Genomic DNA, 20993 nt, shown 5'->3' on the forward strand with positions numbered 1-20993 from the left:
ATAAAACAATTAACAAAAACTTTATTAATCGCTTTACAAGGGCAGCTATTTCTTGTAGGATCGGCAGTCTGGACATTTCATCAAAAAAGTCCTATTTCTTTTTTAAGGTTCACTTGTCTCCAAACTGGAAGTTCTTGAAACTCTTCTTTAGTCATACCTAATATTTCCTGATAAAATACATGAAATATGTATCTCTTGTTATTAGAATTCATTTATCACCAATAATTTACAAAACATACTTGAAAATGTTGTTGAGATAAATACAGCTCCAGGTGTGTAGGATCAACTCCTTCTGGTAGTGGTCGTTGTAGTAATTGAGCCGGAGGATACGTACTCTGCGTTAATCGAATCAACTCACTCTCTACAGTTAATACTTCTCCAGGATTTCGACCATCCTAATTACAAATTATTTGTTTGAAAGATATAATTTTAATAACGTTAGAAAATGTAAAAATACCTCTATATTTAATTCCGCTATGTCGTCGCGATATGTCCATGTAGGAAATAGATTTATAAATTGCAAAGGTTCAAGACCAGCCCAGACTAGATAAATCGGATATTTATTAGTTTCTGGATGAATTCTTTGCCAATACTGCATAGCCATTGTCATTGCTGCTCTTCTTTCAGCTTGCCATCTAACTGCTTTACTACCGGACTGATCCTCTGCTCCGGTATTAGGCCACCAGCCTTGCCATATCCATAACTCGTTTTTGTTGTCCAATAAAAATAAGGCTATAATAATAATTTAATAAGTTTATAATGCGTTGGTCCTTCATAAAATTATTACTCCTTCATAAAATTATTAGTCTTTCATAAAATTTTATAAATTACCTGGTTGATGAACTTGGTACAAATCTTCCTGTAGAAAAGGAAATGGAGTTGGTAAAGAAGCACGATGAGGACATAACATTTCTACAGATTTAAATTCTTTAGAAATGCTTGACAGATGAAACAGTCTTGGAGTATGTTCCTGTAATTGATCCTTTTCTAATGATACATACAGTTTTTTGTTCATTTGTCCCAGTGCTGTGCAATAAGATATATCTTATTCATTATTTCCATGTGACAATATGTTAATACTAAACGTAAACTTTTACCTACCATTGATGAATTCTTCTGGTTCCATTCCTTCATCAATTTCAAAAATTTCTATATCACCTTCAGATGTTAAACCAGTTTCTTGAGGACGATTCTTTTTTAATTTTGCTGCTGCATTAACTGCATGCTAGATATAAGTTAACATTGTATATATATATATATACAGAGTAGTTGGTAACTGGTGGTACAAGCGGAAAGGAGGTGATTCTACGCGAAAAAAAAAGTCAAAAATATAGAATAAAAATTTTTCGTTTGAGGCTTTGTTTTCGAAAAAATCGACTTTGAATTTTCGCTCGGTACGCATGCACTTTATCACGTCTCGTTATAACGAATTTCACTGTAGATCGTTGTCTCGATGGATATTATCGCAGTTTAAGTTTGTTTTTGCCGTAACGGAAAATTAAGAATACATAATGAAATAATATGAAGTAATCATAAAGTTTATTATTACAAAAATTGCTGAAAATGTTGCCCATTCTGCCGAACACATACTTCTGCTCTTCTAATTAAATTTATATGAACACTTTTTAACGTATTCGATTGTTTTAAAGTATGAAAGGCTACAATAATCTTTTCTTTCAATTGCTCGCAACTTGCGATTTCTTCAGAATAGACAATTGATTTAATATGGCTCCATAAATAAAAGTCAAGCGGAGTTAAGTCAGGAGAGCGTGGTGGCCAAGCTATTGTTCCAACATTGTACCAATCCAGCCTTGGTAATGTTGGTTTAAAAAATCTCTTACATGACGACTAAAATGTGACGGTGCACCGTCTTGTTGAAGAATTAAACTTCCTCTAGTTCTCAGCGGTACATCTTCTAATAATTCCGGTAGTTTGTTTTGTAAGAAATCGAAATATGCTGCTGACGTTACATTTCCTTCGAAAAAATATGGCCCAATAATTAGATGTCCGATTATGCCAGCCCAGACGTTTACGTTCCATCTTACTTGAAAATGTGTTTCAAGAATAGAGTAAGGATTCTCATTTTGCCAATTATGCATGTTATGGACATTGAACATGCCGTCCCTTGTAAATTTCGCTTCATCGGTCCATAAAATTTTTAACAGAAATTCTGCATCGTTGGCATGCTGTTGAAGCAACCAATGACAAAATGCCTTTCGCGAAATCTTATCATGAGGCATGAGTTCTTGTATTCTGGTGATATGATAAGCATGTAAATTGTTTTCGTGTAGAATTCGAAGAATCGTGAAGCAACTAAGATTATACCGCAAAGAAAGGTTTCTTGCACTTATGTCAGGATGTTCCAAAACGTCCTTTAGTATTTGCTCTTCAACATTTACACTAATGCGTCGTCGACGACCACCATGTCGTCTAAGTTTTTCAAAAGAACCATATTCGCCGAGGGTTCGTTCTGCTCTTTGAATAACACGTCTGTCAGGATGTCGACGATTGGGATACCCGTGTCTGTAATGATCAGCTGCGGCTGATGCGTTACCACCACACGCACCTAACGAAAGTATCATGTCCGTATATTCCCGATTGCTGTATGTAGACATGATGGTAGACTAATAAGTACTGATAGTGGATAGCGATAAAAGTCGGATAGTAAGTTAGTAAGTAGGAAAACACTTCGGTCACATTGGAAGTGTTTATCAACATAACGTCAATCGAGACAACGATCTGCAGTGAGATCCGTTATAACGAGACGTGATAAAGTGCACGCGTACCGAGCGAAAATTCAAAGTCGATTTTTTCGAAAACAAAGCCTCAAACGAAAAATTTTTATTCTATATTTTCGACTTCTTTTTTCGCGTAGAATCACCCCCTTTCCGCTTGTACCACCAGTTACCAACCACCCTGTATATAAAAATTATTCCATCTAATATTTTGATTTTTGTACTATTCAAAATTCATTGTAATACGAAATTTAATAAGAATACCTGTTTAATATGAGGTAAAGAGTTAGATCCATGCCATATATAAATTTTGTTATTTTTAGTGTCTAATAATATAAGTGAACCTCTGCTACGTAATTGACGAGTACTACAAGGAATCTCTATTAAAGACACCTCTGACTCTAAAGTACCACGACATATATACAATCGCCATCTTTCGTCACATTTTGTATTCGTTTTCTTGCCACTATGTACAATCATACCTCCAGAAAATAAATTGAGAAATGCAGCTGGTTCATATCCTTGAACTACACGAATCTATAAAGGTGTGCGTATAAATTTAAAATATTAATTCGAGTAATGTTTCTAATCTTCGTTAATAATTACCTGAGGTGCTTGATCGTTATCTAATTCTATAGTTAGTAACGCTGCAGCACCTTGTTCATTCAAAGATGCATTTTGCCCTTGCCAAATAAAATATACTGAGCGATCGCGTCCCTTTGCAGAATGTTTTGACGGTAAACCACTAAGCTCGCGACCTGGATAAAAAACAGTATAACGCATCTCATTAAACTTATAAAACTAAGACATAACATATTTATCAGTATTTATACAGGGTGGTTGGTAACTGGTGGTACAAGCGGAAAGGGGTGATTCTATGCGAAAAAAGAAGTCGAAAATATAGAATAAAAATTTTTTTTTAATTTTTCTTTTTTAATTTTTAAAAATTTTTTTTTAATTTTTCCATCGAGACAACGATCTACAGTGAGATCCGTTATAACGAGAAGTGATAAAGTGCACGCGTACCGAGCGAAAATTCAAAGTCAATTTTCTCGGAAACAAAGCCTCAAACGAAAAATTTTTATTCTATATTTTCGACTTCTTTTTACGCGTAGAATCATCCCCTTTCCGCTTGTACCACCAATTACCAACCACCCTGTATATATTTTTTTAAATGTATTTATGTCAAAAATAATAATAACATTTACCAGTAACTGTAACAGAATACATCCAATATACAATATAACTATCTGCAGAATGAAATTGTCCAACAGATGAATCATCCAGAAGACTATGTGAAAATTCATCAATATGCCACACTTTTATACCCATTGTTGTAACAATGAATTGCTTCATTTGCTGAAGAATTATGTAGTTAATTATTGAAGAATGGTATATATACCATATAATCATTGTTTAATGTATATTATTAAGTAATAATTTTTATTACCTCATCGTCATACCAACCAGTGCCTCTACCTAAATGAGTTCCTTCAAGAACCAAATCAACTGGAATGGTATTTTCTTCTAATAAATTATTAATATTACACACTTCTATAGTTACAGTTCCATCAACGTTCTCTTTACTCTTAGTACCTCGAATTCGTATTATACGAGAAACATTTGGCCAGTCAAGGAATTTTTCCCTGAAAAGTATTGTTTCAACATGTTGTGTCAATTTAGCAAGTAAACACCATTTAGGTCTGACTTTAGCAGATTTTAAGTCTATTTTTGACACGGTGCGTCTACCAATCATAGATGCCGCACTAATTGGACACACAGTGCATTCCGAATAATCATATCCTTCTTGCCACATTTCTGTAGCAAGATGTGTAGCAAGTTTCTTTTTATCAGTTGAAGCTCCTTTACCACTCCATATATACATTTCGCTACCAAAATCAAATACTAGCACCTTATAAAAGAAAAAAAATATAACTATAAATAATTAAATTAACTGTAGAAAATATATAAGATGGTTCCAAAACTGTGATTTAATCGGAAAGGAGATGCTTTCTCATGTAAAAGTAAGACAAAAATATAGAATAAAAGTTTTTCATGTGAAGCTCTGATTACGTGTTTTTTAGCTATACTATGATTTCGGAAACATCCCACATATCATGTTAAAATATCTACCTTATTTGGGTCGAGCATTTCAATTTTTGGTATAGTACCCCAATATTTTTCAAGTGGCACCAGTTCTTCATCTTTAATTTCGTATACCATATTTGTATCTATCATGAATGTTTCGTAAAGCTCATCTTCATCAGGATGTCCACCCTCAATGACTATTATTTATACAATGCTATTAATGTTTTACAAGATATTGTTACATCATATATGACACACTACTAGCTTACCATCTACGTTCTCATTTTCTGCACCAAGATAGCTCCAGAATTTTTGTAATTGACTTTTTGTGCAAGTTAATTTATCTTCATTAATAGTAATAACTTGAAACGTTTGGCAACCAAGATCCTTATTTTGCTGAATACTCAATGCAATTTCTGCACCTCGTGCTTTTTCGATAACATTACAATATTTCCCAATGTAATTATAAACCTCTGATTTTGTTACTAGAACAAAATTATCGCCACTATTTATGCTTTCTGCAACTGGCTCGACTAATCTCACTTGTACATGTCTCCGGCCTTTAATTAAAATTAACATCAAGTCTTTGTATGGCTGTAATCTATTCGAAGAAATATTTGTATCTGTTACATTCCTTAGTGTTATATTACTAAAGTCTTCAGTAGAAGCTAGGCCAGCTAAAGCTTCCATAGCTAATGATGAATTTTTCGCTACTGTAACATGGTACAATAACATAAATATTATAGTGGCACATATCAAGTATTTAATATTCGATAAAGACTTACATTTTTCAACATTTAATTGTTTCATTACTTTTTCTGCAATACCAGTTCGTATCTCAGTATACTCTGATTTTAAGTCAGTACGAGCTGCAAGCGTTTTAAGTGGATTTCTAGACACAAACCGTCGTCGTTTCAATCGTATATTTCGCTTTTGAACTAATCTATAATAATATAAATATATGAGAACCTAAAACTTACTGTATGATTAACAATATTAGTAAAAAATAAAAGGCTTACAATTCAGATTGCGATGTAATCATATCGAAATCGCTTTCATTTAAATCAACAGATTCAGCCTCGCATTTCTCTAATGAAATTCCAGTAAAGAAGGAGGTGAATGTCTCGTCGTCTATCTTAGGTACTGAGACAACAGGTGATACGTTCTTCGCCATTTTCACTTCTTCAGCTATGACATACATTTTTAAGTAATGCTAATGGTGAAAGAAAAATACTCTGATATAACTCCTAAAATAACTATTCACTAACCACTGTCATCGCTTGCAGGTTCAGAGAAGCTTCCTCGTAATTTAATACATGAATCTTTATTTGGACTAGTTGGAGTAGATACAGCATCTTTCATATATCCTGAAAATAAATGATGACGTCCTTAATACTCTACTTATAGATTTATGTTTAAAAGCGTTGAAAATATTTTAAATAATATTACCTTTCTTTGCTCTAAATCGTTCAGGACGAGGGGTTTTTTTCTTTCTATCTATAATATTTCCTGTAGCTTCAATAAGCGGAGATGATGATCCTGGATCTACGTTTTCCAATTGTTCTACCTTCATTTTACCAGCTACTGTAAACTTTGTTACATCTGGAGCTGCTATTCTTTTCTTCCAACCTTCTGTTGCAGATTCTAACTTTCCAAGACAATCTGCAAGTACTCCTTGTTTGATACTCAGTTCTTCCTTATTCAATGAATTGGAACATACTCCATCCTAATATCAATTTTAATTACTAATAGTAAATAATGCAATATGCTCTGATTTTGCAATAAAATTAATTTAATGTCATTTACCACTGAATTAGATGATTCAGAAGCTATACGTCGTTTCCAGTTTGTATTTCCGCTACGTTGTAGCGCAGCTAGTCGTTCTGCAATACTCATACTTGGGCCATCATTAGTATCTATTGTCGGTATTGCTTGCGTTGCGCTACGACATAGTTCTGGAAGATGTACACCATGCTTTGGTATTATTGCACTATTCGACTCACATTCATTGGTTTTGTTGCTAATCGCATGATGACTAACGCTCTTTGACAATGAAGTACACCTATAAGTAGTTAATTGTAATACATATATACGTTTACACCCGTGCCTTTTTACATAATGTAATCTTATCAGTAGTTGAAACAATAAATAGAAGGTTCGACGTCAGGTAAAAGTCATATTTGATAAAACATATTCTACTAAAAAGTGTAGCAAATTTTTTGATCATTTATGCAACTTTTACAAGCCTTATTAATATCTAACATTAAAAATATATTTATATTAATATAGAATTATATTTCATTTAATATAGTTTTTATAAATAGATAAATATAAAATCTGTTACCTGGTTTGTTTTGAAAAAATAGGATGACGATAAGGAGATGCAGCTTCAGCTTTTATGTTACATGTTTCATGACTTACAGAGAATGTCTCACCTCCAGATGTTTGAAGAGTTTCTTCGTATTTCTTAGATGTAGCAATTACAGTTTGAACATTATCTATGTTATTTAATGCAGATTTGATTTTTGTTCTATTTAATTCATCCTGAGTACTATATTTGTGAAAAGGCACTGTATACTTTTGTTTAATTTTATGTTGCCTACCTTCTATATGGTTATCTTTTTCACTATAGGCACAACTCAAACCATATTGCGTTGGATAATTATTTTCCATTATGCTTCCTGCCTGTATATAACGGTTTATATCAAAACTAAAGTCCATATTTATATTAAATCATTTATTTTTCCTAGTCAAATACTATTTACCTTATTTTCTTCCAATTTTAAATTAGGTTTTAATTTAAAACGCGATGAAATATCACAACTTTCAGATGTCCGTTGTTCTAATTCTTCAGATTCTTTTTTAAGTACAGATTTTATTAATTTCATTCCTTCGAGTTCAAGACTTTTTGTTTGCAACGAATTATGCGCTTGTAACGCAACAGGTTTTAAAATGCTTTTCGGCAAATCACCTTAAAATTGAAATAATTAGAATATTGATAATTTATATTATACAAATATATGTTTCATAATAAACATACAAAGCTTACTAGTATCTAACGAACATTGATTAATAGTATTTAATGGAGATATTCGAGATGCTACTTCGACTTCTTCGGATGTAACTGGTTGTGTTTTATAACGAGCAGCCGGCCGTCTGCGTGAATGTCTTTCTAATGGCATGGTATTTGATACTGAACATTTTTCGGTATCAATTTTTTGATTGAACAAACGCACCCGTTCTGCCAAACTTAATTTAGAAGGGTCAAATTCATCATCAGTTGTAGTTTCTGCCAAACTTGATTTTTTAACTGATGTGACATTGCGTTGATTTTGTAGAACTGCTTCCTGCACTTCTTGAAAAGTTATTGGTTGTGTGTTAAATCTATCATTTCCTTGATTCTTTCGATCTCTATATCGTTGTACACCATGTGAACCTTTATTCGGTGTTTTTTGAGACATGCCATCCTTTTCCTTAGAATTTGCCTTTTCGTGCAAAGTTTTAAAATGCAATGTCATTTTGGAAACACTGTTGCTGCGATGTACACTATTATTTTCTTGGATGTTTCCATCATCTGCTTTTTTTTGCACACACAACATTTCATTATTTGAACCCTCTTTATCACTCATTCTATTGGAAACTGAGGTGCTATTATCAATATTGTTATCTACAGGTCCATCTGAAATCACTTTATTTCCTTCTTTGTTTTCAAATACTATGACAGTTTGCTTTTCCTTGTCTGTGAATTTCTCTTTCGTTGTGCTACAATTAAACACATTATTATTTTGTTATATGTTTTCTACAATTCAAAACAAGGAAATGTGATTTACATAAATTGTTATAAAATTTAAAAACAATATTATTTTAAGCCTTACAGTGCAAAAATGTTGTGACTTATAGTTTAGATGTATACACACAAGAAGACTTAATAAGTACCTATTACTAAAACTTATAAATCTTTTTTCTTTAGTAATCTATACTTTGGTTTATGCATACACTTCATACAGGTAAGTAGAAAACAGAAAAACACCTTAAATTTAATACCTTTTGTAAGTTTTGAATTGTGTTTGAGAAAAAAAAATAAAAATTAAAGTACTATCTTAAATCAGAAGTAACTTTTAGATGGACATACAGGTTGTGTGCATGCTCTGATTCTCTGTTTTCTGTAGCTTTTAGAATTGCTAGGTGATCTATAATTAAACTTGGCACAGATTCAACGTCTTGCCAAAGTTACATATTACTATACAGACTAAATACATAAACAAATGTATATGCTACAGAATACTATATATATCACATTGATACACAATAATAAGTTGATAAAAATTATAGGATATATTTTAATGAAACGTTTAGCATAACAAAATCCCAACATAATTGTTGTTTTCTAGATATAAATAATATAAATAGATATAAAAGGTATATTTGAAAAATATAATCCTTAATTTCATAAAAAGTAATACCTATTATAAATGATGATAGCTTAATTCTTTAATATTACCTGTACAATTTGTCACAAGGAATAATAGAAGTCTTGGCACTCTCATCATCTAGGGAAGGAGCTGCTTTTAAATAGATGTTACTGGTTGTTAACTTCACTTGTGATTTTTCTTCTGATATAGCACCTACAGATATTAACTCAAGAGATCTTCGTTTGTTAAGTACACCAATGAATTCATTAGGAATATTAGAAGGTTGTATATGGCCCACAGATTGTGCTCTTTTTCGCAAAAATAAATTTGTTGGTTCTGTACATATATCATCACTAATGACTGTTTCATCATATAAATTTAAACGGACTCGCGATTCGTTGTCCCTATTGCCAGGTTGCTTTAATATAGGTCGTACAGCATCATTCTCCAATACTCCACTTGTTCTATTTTGTAACGTACGATTTCTAAGCATTGACAATTTTTTTGGTGAAGTCAATTCTGTCTCATAGTTACATTCATCTTGTGAATTTTTTCGCGTACATTTCAAAATAGTCTTTTTAGGTTTATCGTCATGTTCATCCGATTCTGTACTGGATTTCTTTTTTAGTATTGGTCGTGGTTCTAAAGATGGTGGATCACTACCAAATGATTCTTCTCTACTATGCTTTTTCTTTAGGATTGGCCTTACTTCAGAACTATCAAGTATTTCTGGACCAGTGACGTTTGTTGCATCCATTGTAATGGTCACGTGATGATTAACAGTAGTCATTCGTTGACTATTCGTAGATTTTCTTTTAAGTATACCTTGTGGTTCTGCAGAACCAACCTGACGATCTTCTCTATCATCTTCTCTAGATGATTTTCGTTTTAATATTGAAGTAGGCTGAAGATCTGGACTCTGATCCCTTTTAATAATTTCATCCAAAGATGATCGTCTTTGATTTTTTAATATCGGCCTGAATTCAGAATAAGTATTGTCAGTAGACGAAATATCGGGTGAACAACTCCGCCGTCGAAGTATTTCGCTTTCATCCAAACTACTGCGCTTTTTTAAAATACCATGTTTTTTATGTGTTAGTTCCCTAACAGATGGTGAAAATGTTACAGGCAGAACTGTATGATTCACAATGGTAGATATATTTTGGCCTGTATCAATATCAGACATCTTATGTTTAAGAATTGAAACTGGTGTATGTTGATGACTTAAAGATCCATCTTGAGAGTGTTCATCATTTGATTTTTTCAAAATAGAACTTTTTCTTGGAGATAATTGCAATGCACGCGTATTATTCGTACTGTTTTCCGTGACTTGACATGGAATATTAGATGAACGATTTTCCAATCGTAATCCATAATTTGTTGGCAAATTTGACTGTGATTTAAGCCTTTCTACGCGTTCTATTGCAGATTTTGTTAACGCTGTTAATGCGTCAACTCTTCGCGAAACTTCTGAATCACTATGTCCGCCACTACTGCAAAATTAAATTATATAACGATTTCAAATGTTAGTGTAAATTATAAAAGCTACACCATAAAAATATTAACAAACAGAACTACCTAGTTCGTTGTATATTTGAATGTTTACTGTTTGCAAGAGAATTCAGTGAAGGCAATGTATAAGTTTTTGGACAATTTTCTTTAACTTTCGGGCAAGTGATTTTTGAGTCAAAAGGCTTTTTACTTAGATTAGTTGCTTGATGTTGATTACTAGAATATGAAGTAGATATTGTATCAGATATGTAGCCTTGTTTATTTGATTGTCTTCTAGTTTGTCTAATATTACATTCAGCTAAAACATATACAAAATTTTTAATAAAGTAAAATTTGTAGTAAAGAAGTAAATAAATCTTCTTAGATTACTTACATTGATTTGAACGATCTCCTGTTGCTGTTTCCATATTAAGTGACCGATTTAAATATGATTTTCTTTTGTAACTTTTATCCCTTTCTCGTGGCGAATTTGTAATACTACTATTACTTGATATTGGATGTTCCTGCATAATATTGTTAGGTATTGTATAATATATTAATATACTTATATTCTATAATCACAGTAGATATGATAACTCACATCTTTAATTGATAAACTAGTACTAGGTTGGTGGCCCAAGGGTGTAGAATTTTCTGACATACCTAATCTTCTTGATAACACTGTTCCACCTATATAAATGCAGTAATTATTATAAATTATGAAGCACATACATATGCAGATATTAAATTATATCGATCTATTTAAAATGGCTATAATATGTAACTTACCATTAGGTGATATAATGGAGGCAGCTCGTAATCTAGAAGCTTTTGTTTCACGAACTGATGCCGTTTTATATAATGTAAGATTCTTACTACTCTCCTTATTTTCTGATCTTGAAATCAATCGACTATTTTTTTCCAACATGGGGTTACGACTTTTATTCTCTATTACAGAAAACATTGATAATTGTTGATATCAAACTGAAGTATATTACATATATACCAAAAACTGTACTTTTTGGCAATTGTTTTTTGTACCAATAATATATAATATAGAACTTATTGAGAGAATTAAAAATATATGGACTATATTTACTATTATTTAAAATACTTACTATTTATGTTACAAGATGTTATATTCTTTTTAATTGGACATTCTGAATTTTGTTGATTATTATGTACTTCATTATAGTGACAACAAATATTATGATTTTCATATTGTGTGGAATTATTTTGTGTTTTATTTGAAGTTCCTTCACTGGTTGCCATTAAAACTGTGGCTCCAGCAGCTACCATTCCTAAAAGCAAATAGTTATTATATCTAATATTTTTAAAGATGCTTCTTATTATTACTTAATTATACATACACAAACATATTTAATTTCTTGAGATCCAAAAGTATAGGTCATATAGGAGATAAATATAAATATAAAATTAAAAATTTTTGTGATTTTTGATAATATAATAATATTATATATTTTAATAAATAAAAATAATAATCGCAAACGTTTTGACAGTAATTCATTTATTCCTTATCAGTTTAGAACATATGTATACATAGTTTTGAATCTAAAAATAATGTTAACAAAAATTTTCACCTGTTTCAAAACTGAAATTTAACCATACATATTGTTACAAAATATAATACGAAAGATTCTTATTGAAAAAAGGTAACTCTATATTTGTTAAATTTAATAACGATATTTAAAATGTTTACAATGTTCTAATGTTATACAGTATGAATTATAACAAAAACTCTCCTCACACTTACTGATCTAATATTACTTTTGTTTCATTGCAGCTGTATCACGATTTCAAAAAACAAATTTACAAATAATCAAGAACGCAACCAGTGACGCAGATCAGTTATGTCGTTATCACAGCTATTCAATAAGTACTACTTATAAAATACATATAAAAAGCACCCATTAAAATCGGGCAAATATACAAAATATGTGAAATTCAAGTTTTATCGTAGACAAAAATTTTACAACGGAAAGAAAAATTCGTTCGCAGGAAAGATTGCACAGGTATTAGTCATTACAATTTCTCTCACTCATAACGAAGTAGAACGAATGAAACCGAAGGTAGATATTAAGTGAAACCAGATGGCGTTACTTGAATTAAATAAATATATATTGTTATAAAAGAATAAAAGATAACACGTGTATAATTCATTGGAAAATACTCAAATTTTTTAAAAACTTAAGATTTGTCTACTTCTTTTTACTGCTATACGTTTTAATATCCTTTAATTAATGTAAGAAAAAATATTCCATAATATAAGTCGAAAATTGAAATTGGAATTATGTATACAAACATTGTATACATAATTTATTGAAAACGTCATTTTCAAAATGATTTTAAAACATTAATTTTATATAAATCATGTTGTAAGTATTAATGTTTTGTTTATAATTAAATGCCTGAATATTGAAATAGAAAGTAATTATGCAATAATTGAAGAAAATAGTAACAAATATTTGAAGTATTTGTTGTGTCAAATACATAGTATAGTCATAATTTTGATCTTTTTATAGAAAAATGATATTTCAAACCACTTTATGTTGAAATAACTGAAACATGGACAATACAGAATTATTATTCTTTGATACCTTTTCACATGATATTTCTGAAGTAAGTGTTAGGTTATTTTATTTGCTTCAAGTGTAATATAATAATTTCAATAAAACTATTTGTTTATTTCAGGAGCTTAATCTAGATTTAGTACAATTTCCAAAACCTGTTTATATAAGTGAAGTTAGAATTATTCCATTAGGTGCTAGAGTACAAGCTGATTTTCCTGGAGGTGTTCGTTTAGGGTATTGAGTTATTTCATAAAAGTTATACATCAAGATAAAAAATTATTTTCTTTTAATAAATTATTTTATTTCTTTTATGTGTGTTAGGGCTACAAATCCATCTCAGTTTGAAATTGAATTTTTTGTAAATGATTTAAGTAAACCTGGTGCTTCTACATTTGAATCACTCGGGGAGTTGGAATATAAGCAAAATGTTCATATTCAATTAGAATGTGAAAGAAAACAAATACCAACAGATGGATTGGTATTAAGAGGCTGGTATACTACAATTACTTTAGCAGTATATGGAACATTAACAAAATCTTTAAATAATCCACAAGAAGTTGTTAGTTCGGCTGCTGGTTCTGCAGCTTGTGTTAGTGGGTTGGAAGAAGTTGTAGAAAATACTACTCAAATTTCAGAGCAACAATCCGAATGGTACTATGAAAATCAAGCACAAACAAACTCAAATGTACGTTACTATATATATGTATATATACACGTATATATAAATTAGACGCATATGCACACACATATTTATAAATGTATAAGACTTAATTTGGGAATAATAATCATAAAAGATTTATATGGAATTTGTAGGAAACATGTGTAGCAGCAACCCCCCCTCCTCCTATACAACCAATTCAAATAGTAGAATCATCTAGAAATTCAACATCAGATACTGGAAAGACAGAAATGGGACATTGGGAAGAAGATGCTACAAACAGCACTTTAAAATCTACGAAACGTCCTTCTTCACCACCTTCTGAATCTTTAGTTTCTTTAAGTCCTGAAAGTATATCGGCTGAAGAAGAAGAAGCAGAACAGGATGGTGGTGAACAAGAAACTGGAGAACCTTTTGAGCCTATATTATCTGATGAAGATATAATGGCAGATGATATACCACCTACTGTAGAATATGAATGTGAAAATATTCAGCTAAATAATATTTATTCCATAACACCACCTGATCTGTTTGAATTAGAAGAATCATCGAATGTTGTTGAAGAATACCACATTAACAAAGACATGCTGGATAAGATTCATGAAATATTTCAATCTATATCAAAGTCAGTTTTACATTTTAATAATGCTTCAGGTCAAGAAAAAGAGGCATTTGTTCATAATTGCGAATCTTTATGCGCAATACTTAGTCCTTTTCATTTGAATAATACGGATTTTAATGATTTGACTAATATCGTAAATGCTGGTTTGGATATGGACCTTGCATGTGCTCAACCTCAACCAGCTTACAAAGTTCGCCATGTTAAAGTTGGTGTACGATTAGCAGAAACCTTATGTAAACTTCCACAAGGTCCAGATATTCTATTGAAAGTAGATGCACCTTACAAATTATTAGCGCTATGTATGCGCGAAAATGTAGCACTTCCTGTAAAACTTTCCGCTCTTCGTACATTGGATGCTGCATTAATAAGTCCAATAATTGTTCGAGAATTTCTTATATCAAAAAGTAATTTATATAAAAACGCTTTAATGATGTTAGATACAGCAAAGTTAGCAAGATTAAAATATGCTTTAAGTTCCTTATTAAGGAAAGTTCACACATATGAGTTTCTTGATGAAATGAAAGAAATTGATGAGTTGGCTATTACTGAATTAACAAATACATATATATGTTCACCTACATTAATGGCTCAACCAAAACGGCAACTTCCAGCTGGAGTACAAATGGAATTTGAACGGGAACATAATCGAAATCCTCGATGTCATCTGATAGCATATTTTGAATATCATAAACTTTTATATCATATTCTATTTGCTCTTACTTCTCCAAAATCAGATTTAAATTTAATTAAAGCTACTCGACGTTTCCTCTTACGTATTTCTGATACAAAAGAAGGCTTATTGTATTTATTAAAAGAACCAGAAGTTACCAAATTAATTTTAAAAGCTTTGAAATGTGATTTACCTGGTGCAGGATTGGTTTTAGCTTGGCGTCTTCAAGTTGTACAATGTTTATTACATTTAAAATATCAACCTTCAGACTGGATAGCTTTAAAAAAACTTCATTCTTTCTTAATATTTCCTGAAGGTTTACAAGCTGTAATAACAGTACTTTCTAAAGGAGAATTTATTGAAATTTTAATCCCCTATCTTTCTGACTCAAATTTGTGTGAATTCTCTGCAGAAATTATATCAGCAACAATTCGCTATTCTGACCAAATAGAGGTATTTCAAAATCGTGCTGGAATTATTTTAGAAAAGTCACGAACGCAAGCTGTATTGAAAGATGTTACATCATATCTGACAACAGCAGCGCAGCCATCTCATTGGAATTATGGGGATGTCTCACCACTTGTTGCATGCATTAGAAAAAATGCAGATAAAGCAGCCTCTCTTCCAGGACAATTAATTACAGCATGTAGAATTTTATATTATCTTGTCTTTCCTTCAAATAATGATGTGGATCCAATGGAACCTTATATTGAATTAAAATACAGGAATGCATTAACTCAATTGTTTGCTGCTGATGGTTTAACAGCTCTTATTGCAGTTATGGTAAATATTTCGGAATTCTATGAACAACCATTTTTGCATCGTGCAGCTCTAACAGGCAGAAGAGGCTTAGCATTGGTTGCATTACTTCTTCCATGTGTGAGATTAACAAGAGCATTATTGGAACGTCTTGTGAAGTGTATGGCTACAGATTTCAAAGATCTAACAGCTGTAATACCATTACTTGGTGTTTATTCATTAGTAGAAGCTATTCCTCCTATTCGAATTGTTCAAACTTTGTCTGAGGAAATAGTAGGGACACTCTTAGTATTTACACAGGCTGTGGATTCAGATGGATCTGGAAATGTAGCAAAATCATTATGGACTCAAATGTTAGGCGAAGTTCTCAAGATGGTTTCTCTAAGCCCATGTAATTTCATACCAGGCTTGAAACTTTTAACGCGTTTATTACCACCTGTTTTAACTTCAAAACAAACAATGCTGACTGAAGATGCTACCCGAGTTTTAGGTCTTAGAAAATTATGGTCTGCACATTTACAGGCACAAGCTAATAATTTAACTGAAACATTACGATTGCTTTGTGCCAGTTGGAATAAAGATTTATTAATTCTTCTCTCAAAAGTATGCAAACAATTAAGTGATTTAGCAGCACCTACAGCACTACTTGTAGGTAGATGTTTATTAGATGGTGTAATAGCTGCTACACCACTAGAAAGTAATGTTTTAATTCTTGCTTTACTTAGTGAACTTGCAAGACATGCACCTATGAAGGCTACTTTGTTAACTTTAACTAGTCCTGCATCTAGAGCACAAGTTAAATCTGACCAAAAATATCCACCTGTTATTGAAATGATGTGCACTGCACTTAAAAATACAAACGATGTTAGGATGCAATATGAAATTCTAGATATCTTTGAAACATTGTGTGATTGTACACTAAGTCTTATGCAAGAAGATGTCAATGAACCATTTGAAAAAAGACTCACTCATTCAGTACCAAGTAAAGAACCACTTTTATCTATTTTAGCTGTATTAATTGATATATTAGCAACTAGCACAAAATTCGAACCCGATATATTACAAAGTACACTTCGTATACTTTTGTCTCTTATTAGTCATAATTACGGTTTATATCATGTAAAAAGTTGTTTAGAAAATAATCCTGATGCATTACGGTCATTATTAGACCATATTTTGGTATTCGAAGATCCAGAAGCTCAACCTGTTATAGATTTAACTATAATGTTTTTAGAAAATTTAATTGCGTCTGAGTCACAAGGAAGATCTTTGTATTTACGTATACAGCAATTAGCAGCTTTAATATTATGGGATAAGAATGATCATCCTTTGGAAAAGATAAAACGTGCACAAGAATTAGTTGAAATCTTAAAATCTGCAGAAGATAAAGAAGAAAAAGAACCAATTCCAGAAATGTTAGAGCCATTATTGCCAACTCCTGAAGCTCTATTGAATCAATTTTCTCAACGATGTTTGGGTACTCCAGATTTTGCTTCTAAACGGCCAAAGAAATTTACATTTATGTGTCCAAATCAAGCTTCAAATGAAAATACAGTAGATTTATTGGCGCTAGCAGCTGAACTGCTTCCTACCGACTTTAATTTGTTAACAGAAGCTCAAAATTTATGTTCTAAAACACCACCTGATGATGCTACACAACCATTACAATCAAAAGCTCAAACTGATGATCAAGAAAATAGAGATGTACAAAAACAAACAACATCTCCTGTTTCTAAAGTAAAACAACCATTCGGTAAATTGCATATATTTGTTATATGTTTATTGTAATTATTTGTATTGGCGCAAAATTGGTAAAAATTTAATTAAAAAACTTTCTTTTACAGTTACACCTATGCGAGGTCGAACACAATTCACTAATTCTTTAAGAGGAGGACCAGTAGTGGGAAGTGTAGGCAGAGGAGCAGATCCATTTAGATCAAGACCACCAAATACTTCACGACCACCTTCCCTTCATGTAGATGATTTTGTAGCATTAGAAACATGTGGAGCACAACCAACTGGACCTACAGGATATAATAAACTTAGCATTCGTGGCACATGTCCTTCACGGGCAATCAACACAGGAACAAGGAGTCGTCCTTGGACACAAGAAACTCGTCCTTCTTATCTCCGCTAATTTACTTCAGAATTCTAATGTTCATTAATGATTTGATATCTTTAGGGTATCATTATATTAGATAGACCAATTTAATTATTTTAATTACTACTAAAAATAATTATTTATATACATAGATATAAAATGGAAACATGTAGAAATATTTGCTTTTGTACAAATTTTATTTTACAACGATGTAACTATTTCAAGTCAATACGAATACAGATCGATGTAAAAATGAAATTATAAACAAAATAAAGATTCATCTTGATATTTCAAGAATATCACTGCACTTCCTCTTTCCAATTTTCATATTTTATTTTAAAGTTGTTATAATCTTTCATAATTTCATTAATTGCTTTATACTTGTATTTATCCTACAATATTAGTAAATATTAAAATAGATCATTATGAATTATACATATTTCAGTTATTTTAAAAATAATTTATATACCTCATTTCTAATAATTTGCAACATCAATTCATCGAATTTTTCTAAAATATTCAATATTTGTTGCGATGGTTCAATTCTATTCTCCGATATATACTTCATTAAATACAACACATAAGTAAAGTTTCTAACACTACATGCATTGAATATTAATGTTTCTAAAATCACATAATTTGGTGCATAACCAATGGTTTCCATTTGTTCTAAAAGTTCTCTTCCATCCTTGTGCATTCTGCATCCAATAGCTAATACTCCAAATGTAACAATATTTGGTATCAAATGATGAAATTGAATATCATTGAGTACTTCCTATAATGTAATATAAATAATTGATATTATTTACATATTACTTACTAAGAATAAATTTGATTAAATTATAACTACTTACTTTAGCAGCTTCATATTTTTTTCTTAAACATCTCCTTTTAATAAGCATATTAAAAGAAGTTATATCAACTTTTAGTTTATTTTTAACAATATATTTAAAAAAAGAGTTTTCTGATTCTATTGTAGGTGGGAGTAAATCCAACATTAATGTTATTGTCTTTGTATTAGGTTGCACATTATCATTTTTCATACGTTTTAATAATTTATCAATTCCACCAAATAAGAGTAATCGATTTTTTTGTAATATGTCATTTAAATTTAGGGTTAATAGTGGATTCTTATCAATTGTATCTATATTTAGCTCTTGCTGTTGTCTAGAATCTCTATTATTTGAGATAAAATAATTATTCTTCCTAAGTACTGAAATAAGTGAAGTAGTTAATACTGGTGGAAAATCTAATAAATCTGGCCTTCCTGTTTCACTGAGTTGAATTTGAGTTTCTATAAATTCTGGTACTATAATATCATTTACTTTTAAATCACCAAATTTTGTATCTCTGATTGTCCTTAAAAGAAGATTATAATGAAATATAGTTGGCTGTATTTTACTTATTCTCATCTTATGCCACAAAACTAAACCATATTTTAATCCATTTTCTTTATCATTGATTATTGCATGAAACAAAGCAGCAATTATGTCCTGTGTAAAAATGCCTTTATCCTTTGCTTCATCTGCTATTTCAAAAGCAGTCAAAATTTGATTATGACGACCATAAGCTCTAATGAGAGTTGCATAATGTATATCAGACAAATCTATGTTTCTCTTATAAAAATATTCTCGTAAAAATGATAAGCGATCTAATGCTTTTTGTGTATCATTTGTTTCAGCACAAGCATTAAGTAAACTATTATACACAGGTGCATTAGGAGTTAAACCCCTTTCTCTTATGTTTTTAAATAATTTAAAACATTGTTCAACATCACCTTGCTGAGCAAAACCAGAAAGTAATAGTCTATACATATATAAATTAGGTTTATCACCATTTTCTTTCATTAAGTCTAATATATTCAGAGCCAATTGTAAATTTTTATTATATAAATGAGATTTAATAAGTCTACAATAGTCTCCATAACTTAATCTTTGTTTCTTTGGAGCTATAACTTTTTCTGCGAATCTTTTTTCTTCTTTTTCTGCTTTATCCATTTTAATTTTTTCATACTCCTCATATGAAAGATTTCCAAATGTATTAATATCTTCTGACAATGTTTTTTCACAAAATTTTTTATTAAAAATTGAAAAATGTGAAAGACTATCTTTATTTAGTGTATTTAAAATATATTTTTTACCAAATTGGTTTATATCACAACATAACCACGAATGTGTTCTATTATTGGTATAATTAATAGAATTATATATTTGTAATGAATATAAGAATTGTTTCGTTCGTTTAATGGAATAATAACGATCATTTACATAACCTGTAATAGTTTCTGTTTTTGGAAAACAACTTTTTTTAAAAAAAAACATGATTAACAAATTAGTAAAATTTTTTAATTAATATGTTTACGCTGGATGCATACTCATAAGATATTTTCTTCTGTCTTATTATTTGTTATTTATCATGTCTTTTAGGTCTTTTAGTTCTATTAGTTTTAATGGTTGTTATTTCCAAAACAAATATCTAAAATATAAATATTATATAGTAATTAAAACATATTCCTATATATTTTTTTCTTTCTATAAAAAAAAGAAAGTTATAATAGGATTTTATTATTATCTGAATTTCTTTTCTGTTATTATGAAAGATGAAAGAACAATTTTGAAATAAAGGTTATGAAATAAATCCATATATATTAAAAAGTTAAATCATAAAATATTATATTAATCTACTTACATTTATATGTTACATAGAAAACAATAAATATTTCAATTATTTAATTACCATTGTTTAGCTACAATAAAATGGCACACTAGCGCTACGTACAATCAAGTACAACGTACAACTACAACCTTACAACTAATCATAACGGTACAGTAGTAAAGCCAGTAGCTGCTAGTACTGCTAGTAGGGA

At 30.6% G+C, this 20993-nt stretch overlaps 3 protein-coding genes across 11 annotated transcripts; 1 reads left to right on the forward strand and 2 right to left on the reverse strand.

The window, feature by feature from the left end:
* Position 1: 1 nt before the first annotated feature.
* LOC126866322 (supervillin) lies at positions 2 to 12649 on the reverse strand. Of its 8 annotated transcripts, XM_050619759.1 has the most exons (27): positions 12501 to 12649; positions 11845 to 12027; positions 11516 to 11674; positions 11328 to 11416; positions 11121 to 11250; positions 10814 to 11045; positions 9325 to 10728; positions 7864 to 8585; positions 7589 to 7794; positions 7427 to 7508; positions 7168 to 7321; positions 6630 to 6885; positions 6273 to 6549; positions 6092 to 6190; positions 5843 to 6011; positions 5609 to 5766; positions 5093 to 5536; positions 4869 to 5020; positions 4186 to 4647; positions 3944 to 4094; positions 3342 to 3493; positions 3000 to 3272; positions 1102 to 1225; positions 832 to 1026; positions 458 to 732; positions 240 to 395; positions 2 to 167 (listed from the first exon to the last, which is right to left on the reverse strand). In XM_050619759.1, exons 2-27 carry the CDS (start codon positions 12023 to 12025, stop codon positions 81 to 83), a joined length of 6789 nt encoding a protein of 2262 aa, XP_050475716.1. In that variant the 5' UTR covers positions 12026 to 12027; positions 12501 to 12649; the 3' UTR covers positions 2 to 80. The 8 variants fall into 8 exon arrangements, with proteins under 8 accessions (XP_050475716.1, XP_050475712.1, XP_050475710.1 ...); XM_050619755.1 differs by having other exon boundaries at positions 7168 to 7508; positions 7873 to 8585; positions 9325 to 10725; XM_050619753.1 differs by having other exon boundaries at positions 7168 to 7508; positions 9325 to 10725.
* LOC126866325 (protein virilizer) lies at positions 12612 to 18415 on the forward strand. Of its 2 annotated transcripts, none has more exons than XM_050619777.1 (6): positions 12612 to 12759; positions 13270 to 13366; positions 13439 to 13551; positions 13639 to 14002; positions 14131 to 17779; positions 17871 to 18415. In XM_050619777.1, the coding sequence occupies exons 2-6, from the start codon at positions 13313 to 13315 to the stop codon at positions 18161 to 18163; spliced, it is 4473 nt and encodes a 1490-aa protein (XP_050475734.1). In that variant the 5' UTR covers positions 12612 to 12759; positions 13270 to 13312; the 3' UTR covers positions 18164 to 18415. The 2 variants fall into 2 exon arrangements, with proteins under 2 accessions (XP_050475734.1, XP_050475733.1); XM_050619776.1 differs by lacking the exon at positions 12612 to 12759 and adding an exon at positions 12888 to 13122.
* On the reverse strand, positions 18304 to 20972 carry LOC126866333 (pentatricopeptide repeat-containing protein 1, mitochondrial). Its single transcript, XM_050619793.1, has 4 exons — positions 20816 to 20972; positions 18982 to 20602; positions 18597 to 18902; positions 18304 to 18519 (listed from the first exon to the last, which is right to left on the reverse strand). Exons 2-4 carry the CDS (start codon positions 20446 to 20448, stop codon positions 18427 to 18429), a joined length of 1866 nt encoding a protein of 621 aa, XP_050475750.1. The 5' UTR covers positions 20449 to 20602; positions 20816 to 20972; the 3' UTR covers positions 18304 to 18426.
* Between the last annotated feature and the right edge of the window lie 21 nt (positions 20973 to 20993).

The sequence above is a fragment of the Bombus huntii genome, chromosome 6 (assembly GCF_024542735.1).
Source record: "Bombus huntii isolate Logan2020A chromosome 6, iyBomHunt1.1, whole genome shotgun sequence".
NCBI lineage: Eukaryota > Metazoa > Arthropoda > Insecta > Hymenoptera > Apidae > Bombus > Bombus huntii.

Coding starts and splice junctions, on each gene's coding strand:
- LOC126866322 (XM_050619751.1), bottom strand. CDS start 12,025: ATGGTAGCTGCTGGAGCCACAGTTTTAATGGCAACCAGTGAAGGAACT. Junction 7,509..7,588: donor TAAAATTGGAAGAAAATAAG/GTAAATAGTATT, acceptor CGTTATATACAG/GCAGGAAGCATAATGGAAAA. Junction 3,273..3,341: donor ATAACGATCAAGCACCTCAG/GTAATTATTAAC, acceptor ACACCTTTATAG/ATTCGTGTAGTTCAAGGATA.
- LOC126866325 (XM_050619777.1), top strand. CDS start 13,313: ATGGACAATACAGAATTATTATTCTTTGATACCTTTTCACATGATATT. Junction 13,552..13,638: donor CCTGGAGGTGTTCGTTTAGG/GTATTGAGTTAT, acceptor TATGTGTGTTAG/GGCTACAAATCCATCTCAGT. Junction 17,780..17,870: donor TAAAGTAAAACAACCATTCG/GTAAATTGCATA, acceptor TTTCTTTTACAG/TTACACCTATGCGAGGTCGA.
- LOC126866333 (XM_050619793.1), bottom strand. CDS start 20,448: ATGTTTTTTTTTAAAAAAAGTTGTTTTCCAAAAACAGAAACTATTACA. Junction 18,903..18,981: donor AAAAATATGAAGCTGCTAAA/GTAAGTAGTTAT, acceptor ATTACATTATAG/GAAGTACTCAATGATATTCA. Junction 18,520..18,596: donor TGCAAATTATTAGAAATGAG/GTATATAAATTA, acceptor CTAATATTGTAG/GATAAATACAAGTATAAAGC.